General features: G+C 42.5%; 1 protein-coding gene across 1 annotated transcript; it reads left to right on the top strand.

The window, feature by feature from the left end:
• The first annotated feature begins 1124 nt into the window (after window positions 1-1124).
• On the top strand, window positions 1125-20545 carry LOC119165768 (uncharacterized). The gene is made up of 8 exons (XM_075871543.1): window positions 1125-1516; window positions 5111-5274; window positions 6737-6799; window positions 8241-8365; window positions 12791-12843; window positions 15453-15558; window positions 16326-16388; window positions 20392-20545. Exons 1-8 carry the CDS (start codon window positions 1417-1419, stop codon window positions 20438-20440), a joined length of 723 nt encoding a protein of 240 aa, XP_075727658.1. The 5' UTR covers window positions 1125-1416; the 3' UTR covers window positions 20441-20545.
• Window positions 20546-20742: the final 197 nt, after the last annotated feature.

Below are 20742 nucleotides of genomic sequence, written 5' to 3' on the forward strand. Positions count from 1 at the left end.
TCGTGGGATTGAATCCCGGATGCGGCGGCTGGATTTCCGATGGAGGCGGGATTGTTGTACGCCCGTGTGCTCAGATTTGGGTGCACGTTAAAGAACCCCAGGTGGTCTAAACTTCCGGAGCCCTCCACTACGGCGTCTCTCATAATCCTATGGTGGTTTTCGGACGTTAAACCCCACATATCAATCAAAGAATCTTTTCTATTCTTGGTCTTCTCAGAGAACAACCTTATCTTGCGAGCCCGTTTGTCATACAAAATATGGCCGATCATGGTTGTTTGAACACAAGTTTTAACGGTTGGGTCAGCAAATTTTCCAAAATTACGCACATCACAGCATAATTATTAAGTGACCCAGTTTTTTAATGATTGCCCCACATACTGCAAAAAAAGCTATTGTCATGATAAAACTTAATTTTAAAATTTCTTTAATTTAGAGTTCTTTAACAACTGTGCTTCAAAAAAATCTTAAAACAAATTTGATTATTACAGCTAAGAGTTCGTGAGGCTTAAACTTGTTCACACTGAGCATTACTATTCCATACAACTTTTGCATAACGCATTGTATATTACCTTTGCATAGATTGTAGTTCTACAAGAACATGACTCAAAATGTCGCGTAGCACATCAAAAAAGTGTATTTTAATAAGGTAAACTAACTTTGGCCTTCGCTCACTTTAGCAGCAAACTTACATACTAGACGTGCGAAAGCTAAGAGCATTAAAGCTTGCCATATGTTAAAATACTTGGCAATACTGCAGATGAACATAGACTTTTTGTGGCGATATATTTGTGAAACCCATTACTTATAACTGACAAGTGTACAATTAACCTTTAAAGAAAAAGCTTCCCACTGTTCCAGATTCGGAAGCCGTAACAGAGCATTTCTAGGCTTTGACAGCGTATAGATGACGTAGTTTGGAATTTATGCTTACTCAGCGAAAGACATTCCAGTCTGTGCTTTCCGACCATATTCATCTGGTCCTACAGTTAGTCATCAAGTCTAAGAGAGTCTTTCTCAGTATTAGTAAAGGTCATAATACCAATATCTCAGTGAAGGCGGTACTTACTGATCACGAAAATAACCCAAGCGATGTGAACCGATATGAAAGACGCCACGGGATTACTTCAGTGAAATGGAATTTCACCAGAACAATGGCTGCATCTCATGTAACAACGCGATAACATGGAAAGGGTGAAGACAGAGACATAGTGTGAAGAGCGATGCATTTTATTGTATATTTCACAACTTTTTGATAACGAACGAGTCACATTATTGATATTCTCATGTCAAGCAACTACAAGTAACAAGGCAGTTTAACCGTAGAATTATATATAAAAAGAACTTGCACGCGGAGTTCCGCGAGACGTTGCTACAATCTGACTGACCCGGTTGCATACGTTTCGCATATATTCTAACATGAATCCAGCCATCTTACTTTTCTTTATCGCATACATCTCATCTACTCGTGCCTACTACTATTACGGGGAATACGAGCAATACGACCTATACCCACCAGGTAAGCCTCTTGAATAGGTGTGCACGCGGAAAACCTTGGTTGGTCACAGTGTGTCAGGTGTAAGGGGATGTGAGATGTAGAAGCTGTTTCTGTCTTTTGTAGGCCGTAACAAAGGAGATAGCAGAGTGTAGAGACAGATATCTGGGAATATATTGGCAGAAGCATCGAGAGAAAATCTTGTGTCTGTTTTAAAGATATTGTTTAGAGACAGATATCTGGGAATGCCTTGGCACAAGCATCTAGAGAAGCTCTTGTGTCTGTTTTAAAGATATCCAGTCCAGGACTTTGCTAATGTTGGAGTCGTCTAAAATTATACGTCTATGGCTCTGGTTCAAGTGACAGGTTTTGTAAGAAACACGTAGCCTGCATGCATAACTCTTCGTAAGGTGAAAGCAAATTATCTGTAAGGCTAATAAATTAAGGTTATCTAATGATGTAGATCGAAAAGTTTTGTGTGCTCAGCTGGGATTGGTAGAACCTCTAGCAAAGCAGATAACAACCACGCCCTTCTTCTACGTGGCCCATGTAGTGCGCTTCACAGGTTTAACGCGAGCAATGCACCACATCTCACGAAGAAATCCAGAAACTTACTTTGATTATTCTACAAAAAAATATATTCTCTACAGTTGCACTATTGGGGTTTAATCACAAAACAGCCGTATTGTTCGCAAGGCTTTTCGTTTAGTTTAGTTTGGGAAAATGTCCTTATTTTAGATCCGAAGGCCATACTATGCCGATTGCAACAGTTTTCGTCTGATCATTTGAGTGATAATTGTTTCATGCAACATCAGTATGCTCGATATGACACTGCAGAATGGTTATGTCGGAGCTCCTTTCGATAAACCTCGCGAAACTGCTAGACCTTTCTGGAACCTTGTAGAAAGCTCTTCTCCTGTGGTGCGAGTGAAACAGCTGGAGAGGAGAGCTAAACGTGTACTTATATGTAGTCGGCCCCTTCTCGCGTCGCATCGCACTGCGGTAGTAATAGGCGAGTTTGTCCAGAAACGTACACGGGCGCTCGTTCTTCGCAGGTGCGTCATGAATTGACAGAGGTGTCGTTGTCGGTAGCGGCAGAAGTGGTGTCCAGTGCGGAGAATTTTGCATGTTGTGTTGAATTTTAAAATGTATTTCCGATGACAAAGTAACAAAAAAGAAGGTTTGTGACTCGTCAAGAGTTTTACCTTTGTGGTGCAAACATTACACATTATGCGAGTCCAGACATCTATGTCTTCGGCGTACTGTTAGAGAAAAATAGCTTCTGTATCTTCTGTAGCTTCTGTATTCTGAGCAGAAGAGAAAAGGGGATCTTAGAACTTCATTCTTCTAAGTCAGAAAACGTTATTTCAGTCAGTCTGCTACAGAAAAAAAATACCAATCATTAAGGAGTGGCGTTCATTTTCCGTTATAAGCAACCGTAATATTGATACGCATCTGTTTATAGGCTTTACCAAAAGGACATGACTGCTTTGAGTGGGCTATTTTAGGAACATGCAGACATATGCCTGTTCCTGTCTATGTTTATTCTCAGGGAACTTAGAGACATATACGGGAAAATTCTCGGGGAAAGTTTGCCCGAGAGAATGTTTCTCTCGAACTTGGGAATTGTGCTTTATAGTACGTTGCATCAACAGAGGTCAATGGAGCGGTGAACATAAAAGGAAGCGAGTGCGCACCCTTGGCCCAAGCGAAGAAGGACGCTTATACTAATGCCTAAAAGACTCGCTCCGCCCCGACAAACGCTCATTTTAATGTTCATAAAAGCGCACTAACTTTCACGTGTCTCAAACAAGAAGAGATAAAATTGAGTAATGCCACAGCTCTGCGTATTGTGGAATTTTTTAAATCAAAAACAATGATTGCGTCCATCCTTAGCCTATTTCAGTCACCTTGGCATGCAGAGTGAGAAAATCATACCCTAGGGCCGCTTTAGGTTTTACATTTTACTGCGATAGCAATGATATGGACACTCTCGGCTGGATTTCGCTGCCGGCGTCGGTGTGGACTGAACGTGGGCGTCGATGTCATGCACTTTATATTAATACGTATCGTTGTATATGAAAATGCAAGAAAGAAAAAAAATTCCACAAAATAGACTCCGGCGTGCGAAATAAAACGTGGGACCTCCGCGTCGTCAATGCGTGACTTCTACTGAGCCACCGAGAGGTACCTCCTTCAAAGTTCAAACGGAAAGCTATTCATATCTACCACTTACCGCTGTTGGCGGGCATCTGGGGGGCATCGTGTTTTCAGTATTATCAGCAAGATGTCGCAGTGAGCGCACGGTGGCTCTCATCTCTCACGCGTACTTTGGCCCGCGTAGAGAATAAGGGGTGTACGCTCGATCGCACACCCTTATCTTGCATAAGGGAAAATCGTACGTCTTTGCTTGTCTTCGAGTTTCGTCGGTACGATTCTGTTATAGTTACCGGGCGCACAAAGGTCACTGCCATCGTTGCACAGCCTCCGTTTGCGAGAAGGGCGCACTTCCAAGACACAGCGAAGTAACAACTGAGACGCTTATTCATGCTAATATGTACCTGTGAGTACGTTTCGTGCGTCTTTTCGCAGGGCACGAGAAAGGCGGAGCACGTCTCGGCCTGCTTACCATTGTGCGCGTTACCTTCCAATTTGTTGCTATCACGTTCATTGCTTCGCCTTTGCGGTAAAGCTGTGGCTTTTTTTTAGACATCTGAGACACGAAGCGGTGCAACCCTGACCCTGCGGTGCTGCGACTTGGGCCAAACATCTACAGCGCTTGTTCACCCCGCCACTAGGGTCACCCGAGTGTCACTCAGTCACGAGTGACCCGTTAAGAAGGCCTTACGTGGTCTTTGCCTGCTTGCCGTTGACGTATTCGCTCTAGTCTGGCTAGGATGCCAAAATGGGTGTGCTCACGACAGAGGGTGACACCTTCAATTCTTGGCTGTCGAAAAGAGTAGAAAGGCGAAGCGAGAATATGATGCTAGATTAATCGTGTAGCACTCTACCCCGTAACTTCATTATCACATGGCTTATTCGGATTATGTTTGGCCGGATGTACACACTGCACGAATGCAGAAGAATCGACTCATCACATATTTTAAATCTTTGCTTGTTTACTGGTCTTTTAAGCTAACCTCTTGCGTATGGCACTTTCTGTACTACATCTGAATTTGAAACATGCACGTGTAGAGATCACGCCCTAAAACAGACACATAAAATAACGTCATGTTAAGGCTCTCAATATGCCTTTTTAATGTAGCGTTTGCCTCAACGTTTGCTATCAAAATAACGCTTGTTTAATTTTCTTACGCAATGCAAAAACGAACACTCGTAAATATTCAATTCGAAGACGAAATATGACATTTGTTTTAAAAGATATTTCCGATATCATCTAGAAAATGAGCTCCTAAAAATGGGCGTATAAGTATGCTGTATTAAGGGGAGATTGTTCATTGTACAGTATTCTCCAGACTCTTTGGTCTGCAGTCACTAAAAATTATAATTCAAGCTTTTCAACGTGAACAGATTTTCTGGAAACATAGCATTGACGGTAAGGACATGGAGGCCAGTAGCACTGTTTATAAGTGTTTCCTGGTGTGATCTTTTTTGTAGACTCAGATTATCAGTGGTCACTGCCGGAAGTGGGTCATGGTGTGACTGTAACCGCAAGAGTTCTTTATGATTCTACACTAAAGTCAACTGGCTCAACGGAAAACGAAGTCACTGAAGATGAAAAGGCGCCAACTCTTGAGGATTTTAAGAAACTTTTCGAACAGGTGAGAAAAGCGAAGCTTTGTTTCTCTTTACAATTTATGTGCACGAAAGAAGGTTATACGCAGAAATGTATTATGTTTGTTTTATTATAATGTATTATTATAATGTTTTATTATAATGTATTATAATGTATTATGTTATGTTAAAAAATGTGAACTCTGATGACTGATGTATTGCTGTTAACCGTCGCGAGGACCAAGTGGGACGCCACGACATGATATTTAAGGGTGTTCTGTGGTGCATGACATATAGAAAAAAATATCAATATATCAAGGTTGTTATGAAGCTCGAACTCCTTTGCGCCAGGTGTGAGTGATATACACAAACACCTTTAAAACGTCAAAACGAGACGTGGATAGTATGTTAAAATGAACTACGTGTGAGGCTGTGATATAAAGCGGGGAGGACTGATGCAAATATATCCAACAAAGATTGTTATTGACAAAACTTTGAAATTAGTTTGAAAATCGTTCATTAAATGTCCAGACTTTTGTGCTTGAAAGCTTTCCAAGTTCAGAGGTTTCATGCAGTTTTTGTAGAGCTTTGGGAAATTTTCAAGGTAGAGAACACCAGGAAGAAATGGAGTGAGTCCGCTGGGAATTTGCATCATACTTATTATTTTGAGTTTGCCAATAAGGCTTCACGTAACCGTCATTGAAGCCAGTAGTATAAAATGTTGGGTCTTTTTGTCCTATAACAATATTATAACTATGAAAGACGTTGTAATTAGGGCCCCGGACATTTCAACCACCTGGGGTTCTTTAAGCACTAAATATTCGTTACGAACATGTAACCAATATTTGTGAAAAAAATTCAGTGCAGCGTTCAGTTGAGCCCACTGTCAACACCAGGGCCAAACACTTCAACTTTCGTTGGCTAACCATTTGTACGGATTGCTGCGGCGTTGATTTTTCATCTGCTTCAGCCGAGTTCGTCGCCCCCTCGTTTGCGTTTACCAGCAGGTAAAACTTACGATACCTGGGAATACGTTATCGATTAGAACTAGATGCAACACGTGAAGTTGATTGCAAAAACACTTGAAGAGTGTCTGTATAATTGCAAGTGCAATAAAACATTTCAATACACCCGTTCTACGCAGCATTCACAACTTGTGCTAAAATTTTCAAAATCTATTAGGTGAAACATTTGTTAACTCTACTGTTTATCAACATGACCACTTTTTCGAAAGAGAACAAAAGAAAATATTGTAGACCTTTGCAAACACGCCAGCCAGTACAGTGTGCCGCAACCTTCCCGCGGTAAAGTAATATATGGTTATAAGCGTCTTTTCACATGTAGGGCGAAAAAGCCATGAATCTCTCAATTGAATCGATAGAGTTGTTCTGCTGCATATTAACATGAGCTGGTGCTGCTGCTTTATTTTTATTTATTACGCACTGCAGTCGGAACTATATTTTCTAGTGTATAGATTTGTATATATAATATGTCGCATTTTCTTTTCAGGTTGAGGCCTTTTTCCACTCTTTGTCAATAATGATTAAAATCGAAGTAGTAAGTGTTGACCAGGTAAGTCTAAAATTAAAAACGTTCTGAATTGCCCCTCATTAAGAAATGTCTGCTTCGCACAGTATATGGTTTCTGAAACAATGGGAAAAATACAACGCTGTACCTTGTCGGAGCGGAGCTAGAGGAAACGTTCAGCTAGAGCAGTAACAGAAATTTTGGGCGATGACAATTTAGTGCTACGGATTCATAATAGCTACATAGTGCGGCTGTTGTGTACAAACTAAAAGCGACAAATAAATGATATATTGCAAGGAAGAATGATCTCATGTTTACCACTGGCTTAAATTTTTAAACCACCCCACGTGTTGTCTCATTTTGGGTGAATACAGTCTAGTTGTCGTTGAAGGATGCGCATCAACCACATTGTCGGGTATTGCTTTCTAAACTCGACTACAACATCATTCGTGGTATTTCTCTTGCGCTCACGAAGGCTTATATTCGCACGCCCCCTGATTGAGCCTGAGTCGGTAGCACTGCAGGTAAACGGAATACGAAACCTTTTTGGCGAATGAGCAATCTATCCTTGTGTTGAATTGTATATCCCAGTACCCGGTGCCTACATGCCGCTTCCACTTCATCCTGTGCGGTTGAGAGTTTTGTTGCACTGTTTAAAACCATATTATTGCCTTATATGCAGGGTACAATATTAAGGTCATCTTGTGTGTACATCAGAAATGATTATAGTTTTTTTTTTGTTCTTTTTGTCGAGCATACTTGCACCAGTATCCGCTTTAATGCCTCTGGACAACTTTTTTTATGCCCGAGAGTTATCCAATAGAGGGTGATCTCCTGTCTGAACACTCTTGACCTGCGACGAAAAGGTTGCAAGTATTCAGGAGAGCGAAACCTAAGCAGATGGCCATAAACACGTGTTTACAGTTGTGAGCACGAAATTTTCAGTAAATATGATCTGCCTGGAGCGTGAGTTTAATATTCAAGAACTTGATTGACAAGTCCTTCGAAACTTCATGAGTGGTGGTTAGGCCAGAGACTCTTCTGGTTTCAAAGCCTCAAGAGCAGTTTTCGCACCCCTGGAAACCAGATTTTGCACCCGGTAGCGGAAAATCACGTTCATTAGATAAGCTTAATTCAGCTTCCCCAAATTTCATTCTATCTTTAAGTGATGTTGCAACTTATTGATTGATTTATTCAATGATGGGTGGGATTTAACGTCTCAAAACCACCACATGACTATGGGAAACGCCGTAATAGAAGGCTCCGGAAATTTCGACCACCTGGAGTTCTTTAACGTGCACCCAAATGTGATTATGTCGCAACTATATAACAACCATACACTATTAAAGAAAATGCGAGTGGCAAATGATTGAGGAGTGTTCTTATGGTTCTCCCTATGTGCATATCTGCGTACATCTGTTTTGAGAGGAAGACGTGGCTAATGTTATACAGAAATGTTGTCTAATGCTCTTCATCATGATTTCAGATTGATGAACTTGGTGTCGAAAATAAGCCAGGCTCACTGGATGCGAACGCTACTCTTGAGAAGTTCAAGAGCCATGTTGCCCCTCAGGAAGACGCAAATAACACTATTAACTATTTGTTTACAAGGTAAGTACAATGGTTCCTGCTATTCATATTGCAAAGCTATATGCAAGTGATAGGATGCCGACAAAATCCCAGCATATCTACCTACGGACTGAATCATGATGAGTGGGACGAAGAGTTCGTCCATCCCTTCGTGCATCCGTCTGTCCGTCAAATCGTGGGTCGATCTGTCTGTCCGTGCGTCTGTCCGTCTGTATGTCCGCCTGTATGTCCGTCCATCTAGTAAACATTCCAAGGACTACCATCTCGCATCTGATCATCTTATAACGATTATATACAAGTAGAGCCATCTAGCAGACACTACAAGAACTAAGCTCCCCTGTGGCACATACCCGATAAAGGTGGTTACTACAGAGGACGATCGGGTGACGCCTTAAGGAGCTTCGCCCCTAAAAAGGAGCAAGTTATATCCACTAGTTCATTGCAAAGCCAATAGCAATGCATTTATTTTCCCGCTCTCTTCTTGGTACTCCACCAAAATGGTGGTCTAGCTGAATTTTTTTTCGCTCTGGTTTCTCGTGAAGGAAGGAAATGCATGTACTATTTTACGAATAATTGTCCTCTGGGTGACAAGCGAGGCTATTTCACTAGATATTTGAACTCACTTGAATTTCTGTAGTCGTTGATGCAGAAAGTTTAGTGCAGCGTAAGTGCAGTTCAAAGCAGCAACGTTCACATACTGCTTTATAGGTTTGTGTCGGTCACATCTGGAAGGCCACCCTGGTTGCCAAGTTTAGCTACTTTATGCCACATTGGCTACCTTTAAAAGGCCGTGGCAACGAAAAAAATGGCGATGACTTCTTGGCTACTTTTTTGTTTATTATTCTCGCCCTGAAATCGACAGCTAATATACACTCAAACCAAGTTCGAATATACTAAAAAAGTATTAAGTTTTCATTTACACTGCTAGCAGCGGCTTCTTCAGCGTAATCGCATTTTCTTTACTCGGATTACCATAAGCAATTGTGTGGGCCTGAAACGCGTCCCGACCGCCATCATTTTCACAATGTATAAGTTAGACAGCGCTGTAATTTGACTGGCGGAAGACTCGTTCAGTTTTTTAGCCCTATCCGTCTCACGCGCTAATGCTCTGAGCCTTACGAGTGGCGCCACCCTAGGCGAACGTAGGCGAAAAGTGGATTCGCGCGGCTCTCTGAAGTCTGGCTCAAAGCACACGCATCTTCATGTTCTTGCAGTCATTTTTCATTCTGGTCTGATATTTTCACTGCCGACGTTGCTGCACTTGTCAGTAGTGACGTTTGCTATGTCAACTGTTCTATTTTATTTCCTTCAAAACGACTGGCCCATTCTTTTTATGTCTGTGTGTGGCGCACGATGCACTCCATGCGTTTCTAACGTGAATGCGTCTAAGGTGTTCTTTGCGTGATCAGATAACACAGACGCAAGAAAACAAAAAAAAAAAGATTTGCATGCGAAGAGCCCAGCCAGTCTTGTTTTTCCGGCGACTCTAGCTGCAGACTGCACATCGCTTGATCTGGTGAGTGGCTGAATACGACGAAGGGTTCGGAAACCTCCCCAAGAGTGTATTTGGTTGCCCTCAGCCTGTATTGAAGAGCAAGTACGGTACATTTATCGAGTTCGGGATTTGAGCACCGACATGCCATCAATGAAATTCTGGATCGAGGTATAAGCCTATTCGCATGTATAAGGTGCTAGTCATGTGCAAGATATTGCATAGAGGGCTAAAAAAATTGTGTTCTCTCTTAAGCCTAAAGCAGAATCGGAGCGAGTGTTTCCTGTTGTGCCTCTTACAAAAAGCAACTTGAGGAATCGAATGTCCCACGAACTTCTACCAATCACGAGGATCAAATTTGGACTACGTACGAAAAGCGTTACAAGCTCTACATCACCGTAATTAAAAACCTGCGTTACAATTACTTAGAAATACGAAGTACATTGCTCACTCTAACAGTGTCGCGGGGCATGCTGGCAAAAGAGGCGAGAGAGGGGCTGCATAGGAGAGAACAGAGGGAAGGGGGACGAGCAGCAAGGGATGTCTCACCGCACACTGAATGGAGATCGACCATACGATACTTAATAAGATAGGTAATAGTGCACTTGAAGTTGTAAAAGACTATGTCTACTTAGGGCAGGTAATAACCGCAGAGCCTAACCACGAGATTGAAGTAACTAGAAGACTAAGAATGGGGTGGAGTACATTCGGCAAGCACTCTCAAATTATGACAGGTAGATTGCCACTATCCCTCAAGAGGAAGGTATATAACAGCTGTATCTTGCTGGTACTTAGCTACGGAGCAGAAACCTGGAGACTTACAAAGAAGGTTCAGCCTAAATTGAGGACGACGCAGCGAGCAATGGAAAGAAAAATGGTAGGTGTAACCTTAAGAGACAAGAAGAGAGCAGAGTGGATTAGGGGACAAACAGGGGTTAAGGATATCATAGTTGAAATAAAGAAGAGGAAATGGACATGGACCGGGCATGTAGCGCTTAGACAGGATAACCGCTGGTCATTAAGGGTAACTAACTGGATTCCCAGAGAAGGGAAGCGGGTTAGCGGGAGACAGAAGGTTAGGTGGGCAGACGAGATTAAGAAGTTTGCGGGTATGAATTGGCAGCAGCAAGCACAGGACCGGGTTAACTGGCGGAACATGGGAGAGGCCTTTGTCCTGCAGTGGACGTAGTCAGGATGATGATGATGATGATGATGATGATACGATACTTGGCATGTAAAAAATCACCGCCATGTTCGCAAAGTGAATGATGTAACAAGAGCCTGCTTAGAGTTGGACGGGGCGTTTCTGTAGGAAGGTTTTTTTAACAAGCCAGCGCATGATGTGTGTATACGTCGAAGGCAGCGTTGTTGGGCATGCACCACGGCTAGCATTGCCCAGAGTTGACAACGTTCATCGGCTCTCGAACCACCTTCCACTCTATGCCATAATGCCCACTGCCGTGAGCAAAATGCTCGACGCTCATAAGTAGCATAGGTGGAGCTATCATCGTTGTACAACGGGGCTGAGAGCAGAAGGTGAGGGTGCTTGGCAGGATATCGGTACCCGTGCATAACACTCACCGTAATAACTTGCCGCGTACTACAGCACCTACGAAGCGATGATCCTCTTCCAGCCAGGCTACCTGACGTTTTTTTTTAATGCGAAACAATTTCATAGCCCACTGCAATCACTTTTGGTCGTATCTGCGTATCTATCGATCAATCTAGCCGATTACGTCTGCATGCCAGCGTGATCAGCCCACGAACTTGGCGTGAACCAAAAAAAATACAGCATATCCACGGACACAATTATGATGAGTGAATCGAAGCGTCCATCAGTTCATCCGAACATCCGTCCATTCGTTCGTTGTTGCTTCCGTCCGTCCGTGCGTCCGCCTGTGCATTCTTCCATGCGTCCTTCCGTGCGCCCATTCGTTCATCCGTGCATTCGTACGTCCACGGGTCCGTCCACGCGTCCATCCGTACGTGCGTTCGTACGCCCGTGCGTATTCGTGCATCCGCTCATGTGGCCGTCTGTGCGTCCTTTCAGCCGTCCGTGCGTCCGTCCGTGCATCTGTCTGTCTGTCTGTCTGTCTGTCTGTCTGTCTGTCTGTCTGTCTATTAGTCCGTCCACATGTCCGTTCATTCTGTCCATCTACTTGTCTGTCTGTCCGTCCACGCATCCTTCCGTCCATCTAGTGAACCCTCCAAGGACCACCACCACGCATCTTTTCATCAAATATTCATCATATAGAAGTGCCGCCACCCAGCGGACATTCGAAGGACTAAACGAGAGATGGCTACCTACTACTACTACTACTACTACTACTGCTACTGCTACTACTACTACTACTACTACTACTACTACTACTACTACTACTACTACTACTACTACTAGTACTACTGCTCATACATCACGGGTGCACAACCCATGGCACAAGGATGTTCCCCTCTAAAAGTGTTTGAAGTCGTGAGTCACGCATGACGTATTTTCTTTTCCTTTTCACCATCTTTCAATGCTTACCTTCCGGTACTCCTCGCTACGAGAGGAGAATGCAAATGCAGTGTGCGACACATTTTTGTAACTCCACTCGGACTGAACGGACTCTAAAATTTTTTTCAGCAGTGGATTCGAGAGGCAATAAGCTGCCTTAGTGAATCCGTCTGATGGCCACTTGAAAAGGTGTTGCAGGACACCTATAGCTAAAGCGCATATTGAATGAGCCACCTGTTGCTATGGTTGTGAAAAAGAAAGGAATTATGATTTTCATTATTTCACCTTTTGATGTGATTGATATATGTTCGTATGAAATGTATATGTCTTTCATAAATAGTAAATATATCATTATTGTTCATGTGTTTGTGTAAAATACGGAATATTTTCGTGTTTTAGACAGCTTCGAATGTCAGTACGAATGAACTTGTACTAATAGCATGATTTTTGCTGATTTTAGGAAGCCATTGTACGTAAAAGAAACTGGAGAGGAGCCGGAGGACAAGTACATTTGTAAGTAAATCAAAGCTATTAAATTGGTGATGTAATAATTAGCAGCGCTTTTTTTATACGGATAATGGCTGCTGTTAACTGAAGGAGTTCTGACCAATATCAAGCGGTAGCGATGCTCTGTAGTAAGCCGCCTACTTGTAATGCGAATGGCCTACAGTCATTTATAGCAGAACCGCTTTCAACACAGCCAAGCGTAGTATGATAAAAAGGCGGGAAGAGGAAGCGAGAGTTAGGAGTAGTGGATGTGTGGATGAATAGAATGGGAATGCGGGAGAAAGAGGATAAAGCATAGCATAGCCAGTCTAATATTTTATTGCCATGGCGAATTAAATGTAGTAATTAGTGCAAACATGAAGCCAAGGTTACAAGGAGAGATGTGCATAATCGGCAACCACTGTTAATGGCACTGAAGAAAAAGCTACGGCGTCAAAGCATCCGCACTTGTAGCACTACACGAAGTAATCCGATTTGACACGGGCGTCATAACGCTGTGGGAGGTGACGGGGTGCACCATCAGCGTTTCATGTAGACGCAGACGCCGCGTAACATTCGAGGTATACGTAAAAAGGCGAAATTTTCGCGGGTGTTTGAAAAACGCCACGCTTAAAAAAATAAATTAAAATATATATGAATATCTTCTGGTGTGAGCTGTCTCCTGCCTCAAAGAGGTCTACGTAGAAAATAAAGAAGGGAAATTCATATTTAGCGTTTAAAATACGGGTGCTATTGCAGAACTACAATTACTGGATGTGGAATTCACGCAATTTTGCTATGTGCCTATCGTTTTAATGCCAAGAGAGATCGTGAAAAATGGGTTATGAAAGCAATAGGCTCAACTTCTGCAGCACTAGTTGGAAGGATGGCTCAGTGCATGTGGGGAGGGGTTTGAGTATCAAAGATATTGAGGAGAGAGAGAAAAAAAGATATGGTGTCTATGACTGGGAGCCTGGCGGGCGGCTTCTATAGCTGGTTGTCCAGCGCAGTGTCCTCAAGGATGTGAATACCACATTGAAGACCAAGGTGTGGTGCCATGCATGGTAGAGGAGGTCCCTCTATGTAGCCGTGGGCAGACCAAAGCGACGAAGAGCTGCGGTCAAGACTGCTCTTTGTGCGCGAAACGTTGGGCAAACCCACAACAGGCCCTCCATAGTTCCGGCTGCCCCACACACAGTCTACGCAAGGGACGAGGCTTTCGCAAACCGGTGACTACGAACTGCGGGCCAGGAGCAACCGATGCACAAACACAGTGGAAGGGGCCTGTCACTTCTGGGGAAACCGCGGCCAGGCAGCTGGCTTGGTGATTCAATCCTGGCTACACATCGTCAGGGTGGCAGCGTAGCTACAAAAGTTGTTGCCGATTGTAGTGAAGGGTGAGAGAAAGGAGAGAGATTATGGGAACGCCATCACAAATGAAGGCCTGTTCTTTCACCGTAGACGGTGAGCAGCCTTCCCGTTTCCAACGCCAGCGCACGCTTACCCGAGAACGCGTTCCCAGCTGAAGTACAAGGGAAACATTGCTTGGCACGTTTTACTATTCTACCGTTGAGTTAGGTTGATATATTCATACTGTATTGCATATCTCGCAACTTCATGTGACCAAACTGAAACGCTGTCACAGGAACCAGCGATGGAGGCCCCGCTGAAGCAGTGTTTCATGTGATTGCCTGAGAAATGCTGGGCTCAATTCAAACGTCATTTATATAATTAGGAAGCAATAGTTATACAAGTAAAAAGTTTCACGTGACATCAGAGACAAACACCCCCACGATCACTAAAAACTATGCACAACGTTACAGGTCAATGCCGGGGCACGACCTCACTTTTACAGACATAATCTATACCAAAAGTCTCCACGTAAGCAGTCGGCCGCATGTCGCGAACTCCACACAAATGCGTCTCATTGTTGTCTTCGACCCATAGCTTTGCTTCTTGATAAGTATGTTCCAGAGCTACGCAGTAATGACTGCTTTAAAGAATTATTTCGTAGTGAGGCCTTGAAGTCTCCATTTTAAATACAGTGAAACTGTCAAATACTTTTATAATTCAGGCTCGTCGTTTACATCACATCCTTTATAGCATTCGGTATCGCAGTGTTGTAGAACTGGCGTCAATATTTTCTAAAAAAGACATTTATATGAGATATATCAATCCCATTCTAGAATAATTATGGCAATAGATACTACTAAGACTGTGGGCTAAATAATATTGAAATAACAGTTCACCCCTCGTTTGTAAGATTATAAACACTACAAACAGTTAATTTAATCCTAAACTTTGATAATACCTAACGTTGCACTTTAGTCATGACAGCTGCCTGCATGACAAAAATGATAGGCCGTTTTCCTACAGGAAACAGCCACAGGAAGTGCAATTCACACAATCGGCGAGCACTTCTTCATAACCAGAAATCACGACCGCAATACAGTACTCATACGTTGCACGTTGGCCATAATTATTCATGACCCAAAGCAGGGCATCTTAAATGAAAGATCAGTATGAGAAGCATGCAAATTGAAACGTAGCACGCAGTATAAGATATCGTGTGACGTAAAGGCATGAGCAGAATGCTAATAATGGATGGTAACTTACAATGACGCTTTTGTTTGCAGACTATGGCACATTCGAAACATTTTGCAGTACAATGAAGAGTGCTGTTGTCGTGCATCATCTGGCTATGAACGACTCTACAAATGCTGTAGGAGCAACGGCATGGATGTAAGTGAGGACTTTCAGTATTACATCACATTTATCATCGAAATTATAAAAGTCGATTAGGAGAAACTTGATCACACCGGGGCACGTAGCATATAACACAAGACTGTCCAGGACATGACGCCATTTGAAGAGAACAGATATTAGAGACCATAGTGGTGTTTAAAGAGGACCATTTTGCATTGAAATAATAGTTTCTAATGTATAAAAAGTGTCATAAGGTATCTGTGTGCGCGTGATAATGTTACTATGTCTTAAATCATGCTATTAGTTGTTTTAATGCCACAAATTTAGTGTTTAAAACGTGCCTGCATTCGCATAAAAACAAGTTAGAAGAAAGTACACCGTATCTGGTCAGTGTTCAATTGTTTTAACGTTACAGTAAGGCATCGCTCTGATGGCATGATGCGTCTATATTTAAGGTGAATGCTGCGAGTGAACATGAGAACATTACCGTCAAGTGATCTACTGCAGATGCTATCAAATTCTAATGCGTAGCTTCATGAAAACTGCTTCTTTTTACGTTCAATACAAAAAGTTCAGACTATACATTTCCATCGGATCCCATCAATAATTTATTTCCAACGGAGCACCCAACACACAGAATTAGCTCATGGAAACTGCATATCGTTTTGCGAAGTCGAGGTTATAATCTGTCTGGAACGCTGCAAGTGCACGTCGCCACAATAATATTACTAAAATGTTTGTACGCATCCCATCTAAATTACTCCCGAAGGCATCAAAGTATTTGCATTTCTACTCTATTGCAGGTTTGGTCTAACGGGTTATGACTCTGTCGAGATGGATTTCTTCACCCTACTGTGGGTGTTTCAGTAAGTTAAACTTGAGCCTTTCGGATTACCTAGACGACCTATTTGCGTGAACAGTAGAGAAAAAAAAAACGTGGTGTCATGCACCCTTGCCACATTTTGAGTGCAGCTTGTACAGCGTTCAAGTTTTCAGTGTTAAATACGCACATTTTTTGCACTCATTAGCGTTGCAACATGTCGTGCTTTTACACTTTCTAAATATGTCCTGTACCTTTACAGCTATATTGTGATTGAAAAAAAGAGAGTGTTAGGTCTTACCAATTCGTGGAAACAAAGCAGTAAGGTGCACCTTGGCGAAAGATTCGAACGCCTCTAGAGTAGACTCTCAGGGCTTGATTAGCGCCGGCGCATGTCGGCCTAATAATACGTACCAGTCACGCAAATTGTGATTTTGGAAAACAAAACATGGTTTCATAGATGTCCGATGTTGGTACACACACTTCCTGGAAGTTTAATGAGAAATTGCTTCAACAGTTTATGTATTGGTGATGGTTGTGGCAATCAGCGTTTCCTTTATTTTCGCTGAACAAGATTCTGGCTGTCATTGGAGCAACTGTCGGGTTAGATTTGTTGTGTGCTTACGGAGTTAATTTGGCCGTTTAGTAACCTCAACTGCTTTATAGCTGAAAAACATTTTATTTTGCCAGTTTGTGCGCGTCTTGTATGTTTTCACTACACCTGTTAGTTGTGTAGAAGAAAAGAGAAAGCTTGTGTAATATGCACGTAGCAGGACTTTAGGGAGTTTACGAATAGAGGTCCCAAAAGTTTGGGGCCCCAAAGAAATAGCGTCAAAGCCACAGCGCATGTGCGAAACCCGAACCACGTTTGGGCTATGGGTTGGGGACGCTATTTCTCTTATTTATCAGGAGCCCCATAGCCTGTCCCAAAAGTTTTGGGTTAGACAAACATGACGGCACGCAATGATGTGACGGCTATCGACCAAAACTATAGTGACAGAATATGGGGAGTGTCCAAAGCACCGCAGACCTTATTCGAAAACTCTTTGCTTCTGCTTGACCCAAAGTGTCCATACGTAAAAGACTTTGGGGCTCCAATCTTTCAAGGCCCCTATTCAAAAACTCCCTGATTTAATACAATTGGGACACTGGAGTCTATTCAAGGACTGATGGAAGGGATTGTTTGTCAACAAGAGAAACTAGTGCTGAGCTACAAACTAAATATTCTCATAATCAAGAAATAAATACTACCAGTGCATCAATTAAAAATATATTTCAACAAATATATCAAAGTAGAATAATTACATATACGTACTAACAAATTGAAGTGACATTTACGTTGTAACAAATTCTAAAGAATAACGTTTTCCGCGAATGTCACTATTAGTGGAAAGCTTACGCTGACGCAAAATAGTGGAAGCATTCACACGAAAAATAGCACAGCTTCTGCATAAAGACGAAGGAACTCTTCGTACTCTTCTAGTTCTGGCGTTAACGGGTCTGAAAAATATCTATGCCATCATCACGCAACGCAATTAAGGCTGTGAAATGTCAACGCCGGTTGGCTCTAGCCTTCCAATTGTCTTACTCCAGCAAATAGGAGACCTTGCAAGCTTTATAAAATGATAACTCAAGGATTTTTTTGAGGGGCTGCGCTTAGTGTAGAGACTAAATGTACCCACTTATTCACCACATTCCTGACACCCATTACCTGACGTCATGGTAATGGGGGGCACGTAAAATATTGTTTCATCTGATGGGCAGCACAGTATGCGCAACTCAAATTAACACTTATTTTTGGGTGCACAGTACGAATATAAAAGTTGAATACCACGATAAGCGGCATCCATTTATGGGAAATCAATGTAACCTTTTACATGAAACGTGCAGTTATCCTCAAAATATCTTTACCAAAATTCACCTACCTATCATCTATGCGGTGGCTCTACAGTCATACCCATTCATTTAATCAAAATAATGGCAAGCACACTCGTGGGGTATCAAGTTCTAGCACTAGGAATCATTTTATTTTCATGTTGCTGTCGGAATGTATGCAATGAGTCAGAAGTCCCCTCATTAGTTTTAAGTCTAGAATATTCAGCAACTTATAAGTAGCTTAGGACCCAGAGTCTTCGGCTTGAACATAATACGATAACACGTATTATCTAGATAATACTGGTCAGGCGTAAATATATAAATGTGTGCATCGGAGAGTATATGTAACACTGCGGAAAAGTTCATATAACACGGATATAGCTCATGACCACAAGTTGGGGACATCTCGAAGAGCCATAGTTTTGACGAGAGTCTCTGCCTGTCGTAAATTAATGTCGAAGAGGGCAAAAAATGATATCTGGCGAAAGGAGGTATTCACAAAAAACGACACACAATTATATGAAGCAGAAACCTCAGAATTACCTGGTATAATTACAGTGTCGCCCCACAAACCGCAATGTTTCCCGGAGTGATTGTTGTGTTAAATTGGAGATCGACTGAGTGAGATAAATTACCAATTAGTGGTACTGAATCGTCATAAGAAGCAAATACGGTTGGCTGTATGATACTGCGAATATGCCAGAATGTTCCAGTGTATTTGTGCTGAATATAATCGAAAGTAGTTTTCCATAACACGAAAGCGTTTTATGCCGGGACGCATTAAGATTTAAGTTTCGCATTTCTGTCACGAACGTGACGTCCTAAATGTACACCAACAGATCTTAAAAAGATAAATTTTGTCAACGGGTGCGGAACAAACAACCTCTAGATCCGCAGCAAAAAGGGCTGAGCACGCTATCTACTGCGTCACAGCCACCAACTCTAGCGGCTCAACAAAGTCGACTTTTATAGATCACAGTTGCCTCTGATAGTGGTCTTTGTCAGATGTGTGGTATTGCCGTCTTTAAGTGGCAAAGTAAGGTAATTTATCATTACTGCGATCCCTGCACTTAGCACCTGCAACGCGTGTGTCATAATCAGCGCACTTTAAACAGGGTGCAATTTCGGCAACGCCTTCACACGCCTTCAGTTGGCGACTTTAGTCAAAGCGTCGAAGCGTCCCTTTAGCATGCATGGCCGGCATGTTCCCGACTCATTTGACTGTAATACCACCTTCCTCGCGCCCGCTCACACGTGAAGAATCACAGCTGAACTACACTATACAGTTTCCTATGTATATAAATGTCTATGGGAGCGGCCACGCATGACGCTTCAGCAAGCTTGAAAACGATAAGCAGTACAACGATTTGTTTATTCTTTTTACTTTCGTCTCTGTTTGGCTTATCATGTCCTGGAGCTGCTTTGTCAGGAAACACCAGCCAGCAAATGTTCTGCAGTTGCATTCACCACCTTTTAGGCTGACCAGTCTGCTCATGAAGTTCAAAACGGTCTGTTTTTTTACGCGGAACAAACCGAAACACCACTATAAACAAAGCCCCTAGCACGAAGAGTAGGCCAATTCATGTACTACCCGTCACTCCCATGGTCACTGAAGGATCAAAGTGACAGTGTCTCTTCTAGTTACTTTAGAAAACCCGGTGGGCTACAAGGGCGATACGACACGCTTAGCGTTTCTCTTTAACCCGACCATGGTGTTCTGTTTACTTACTGATAAGCGACGTTAGTCATCAAGAGCAACACGTACCACCAATTTTCAACATCTATGCATTCATGTTAAACGGTGTTGTGCCTGGTAGACACCGATATACAATATGCATGCTCTCCTATATCATTGTTTTGTAAACATGTAACGAAACGCTTCACTTTCATGCTATAATGATTGCTATGACAGAGGGACCAACGATTATTTTTTTGTCTCGCACTTCAGAATGAGTTACTGCACGTCACCGCAGCTGTCGCCGAAATGTGGTGCTTCGTCTAGTTGTCCCCAAATCTTGGGAATGTATGTTTTTTCTATAGTTATCTAGAAAAAATGATTTGTGGTTGTGAGTGAGCGAGTGAAACAACTTTATTATGTCCACAATAGGCACTGTACAATATTTATAGACAGCTGCTCTGACTCATATTGAAATATCTCTTGAATCCCACTTTAGACACTGCCCGAAAAACACTTGCATGGAAAAGTGCAAGCAGCAATGTTGAGCAAAAGGAGCTGAATGAAGACACCTGGATGAATTTTCAACCATCAAATTAAAACAGAGGAGTAGCATGGATAATATATGAGTCAATAAAGTGCTTCTTTATGCATATCGTGTGGCATTATTAGTACATTTACTGATGCTCCACCTGTTCACCTTACAGAAAAAGCTGTGATGATATCACAACAAGGTTGACGTATTTTTGTGCCACCGCCGCCAGTGTCCATAACCGGGCAATAATAAATAAATGCAAACGAGATAAAAAGTGCAAACTAGGGAACGGGGTTCGAGCGTAGATCCCCTTCG

This window comes from Rhipicephalus microplus, chromosome 8, assembly GCF_043290135.1.
Source record: "Rhipicephalus microplus isolate Deutch F79 chromosome 8, USDA_Rmic, whole genome shotgun sequence".
Taxonomy (NCBI): domain Eukaryota; kingdom Metazoa; phylum Arthropoda; class Arachnida; order Ixodida; family Ixodidae; genus Rhipicephalus; species Rhipicephalus microplus.

Coding starts and splice junctions, on each gene's coding strand:
- LOC119165768 (XM_075871543.1), top strand. CDS start 1,417: ATGAATCCAGCCATCTTACTTTTCTTTATCGCATACATCTCATCTACT. Junction 1,517..5,110: donor ATACGACCTATACCCACCAG/GTAAGCCTCTTG, acceptor TCTTTTTTGTAG/ACTCAGATTATCAGTGGTCA. Junction 12,844..15,452: donor GCCGGAGGACAAGTACATTT/GTAAGTAAATCA, acceptor TTTTGTTTGCAG/ACTATGGCACATTCGAAACA.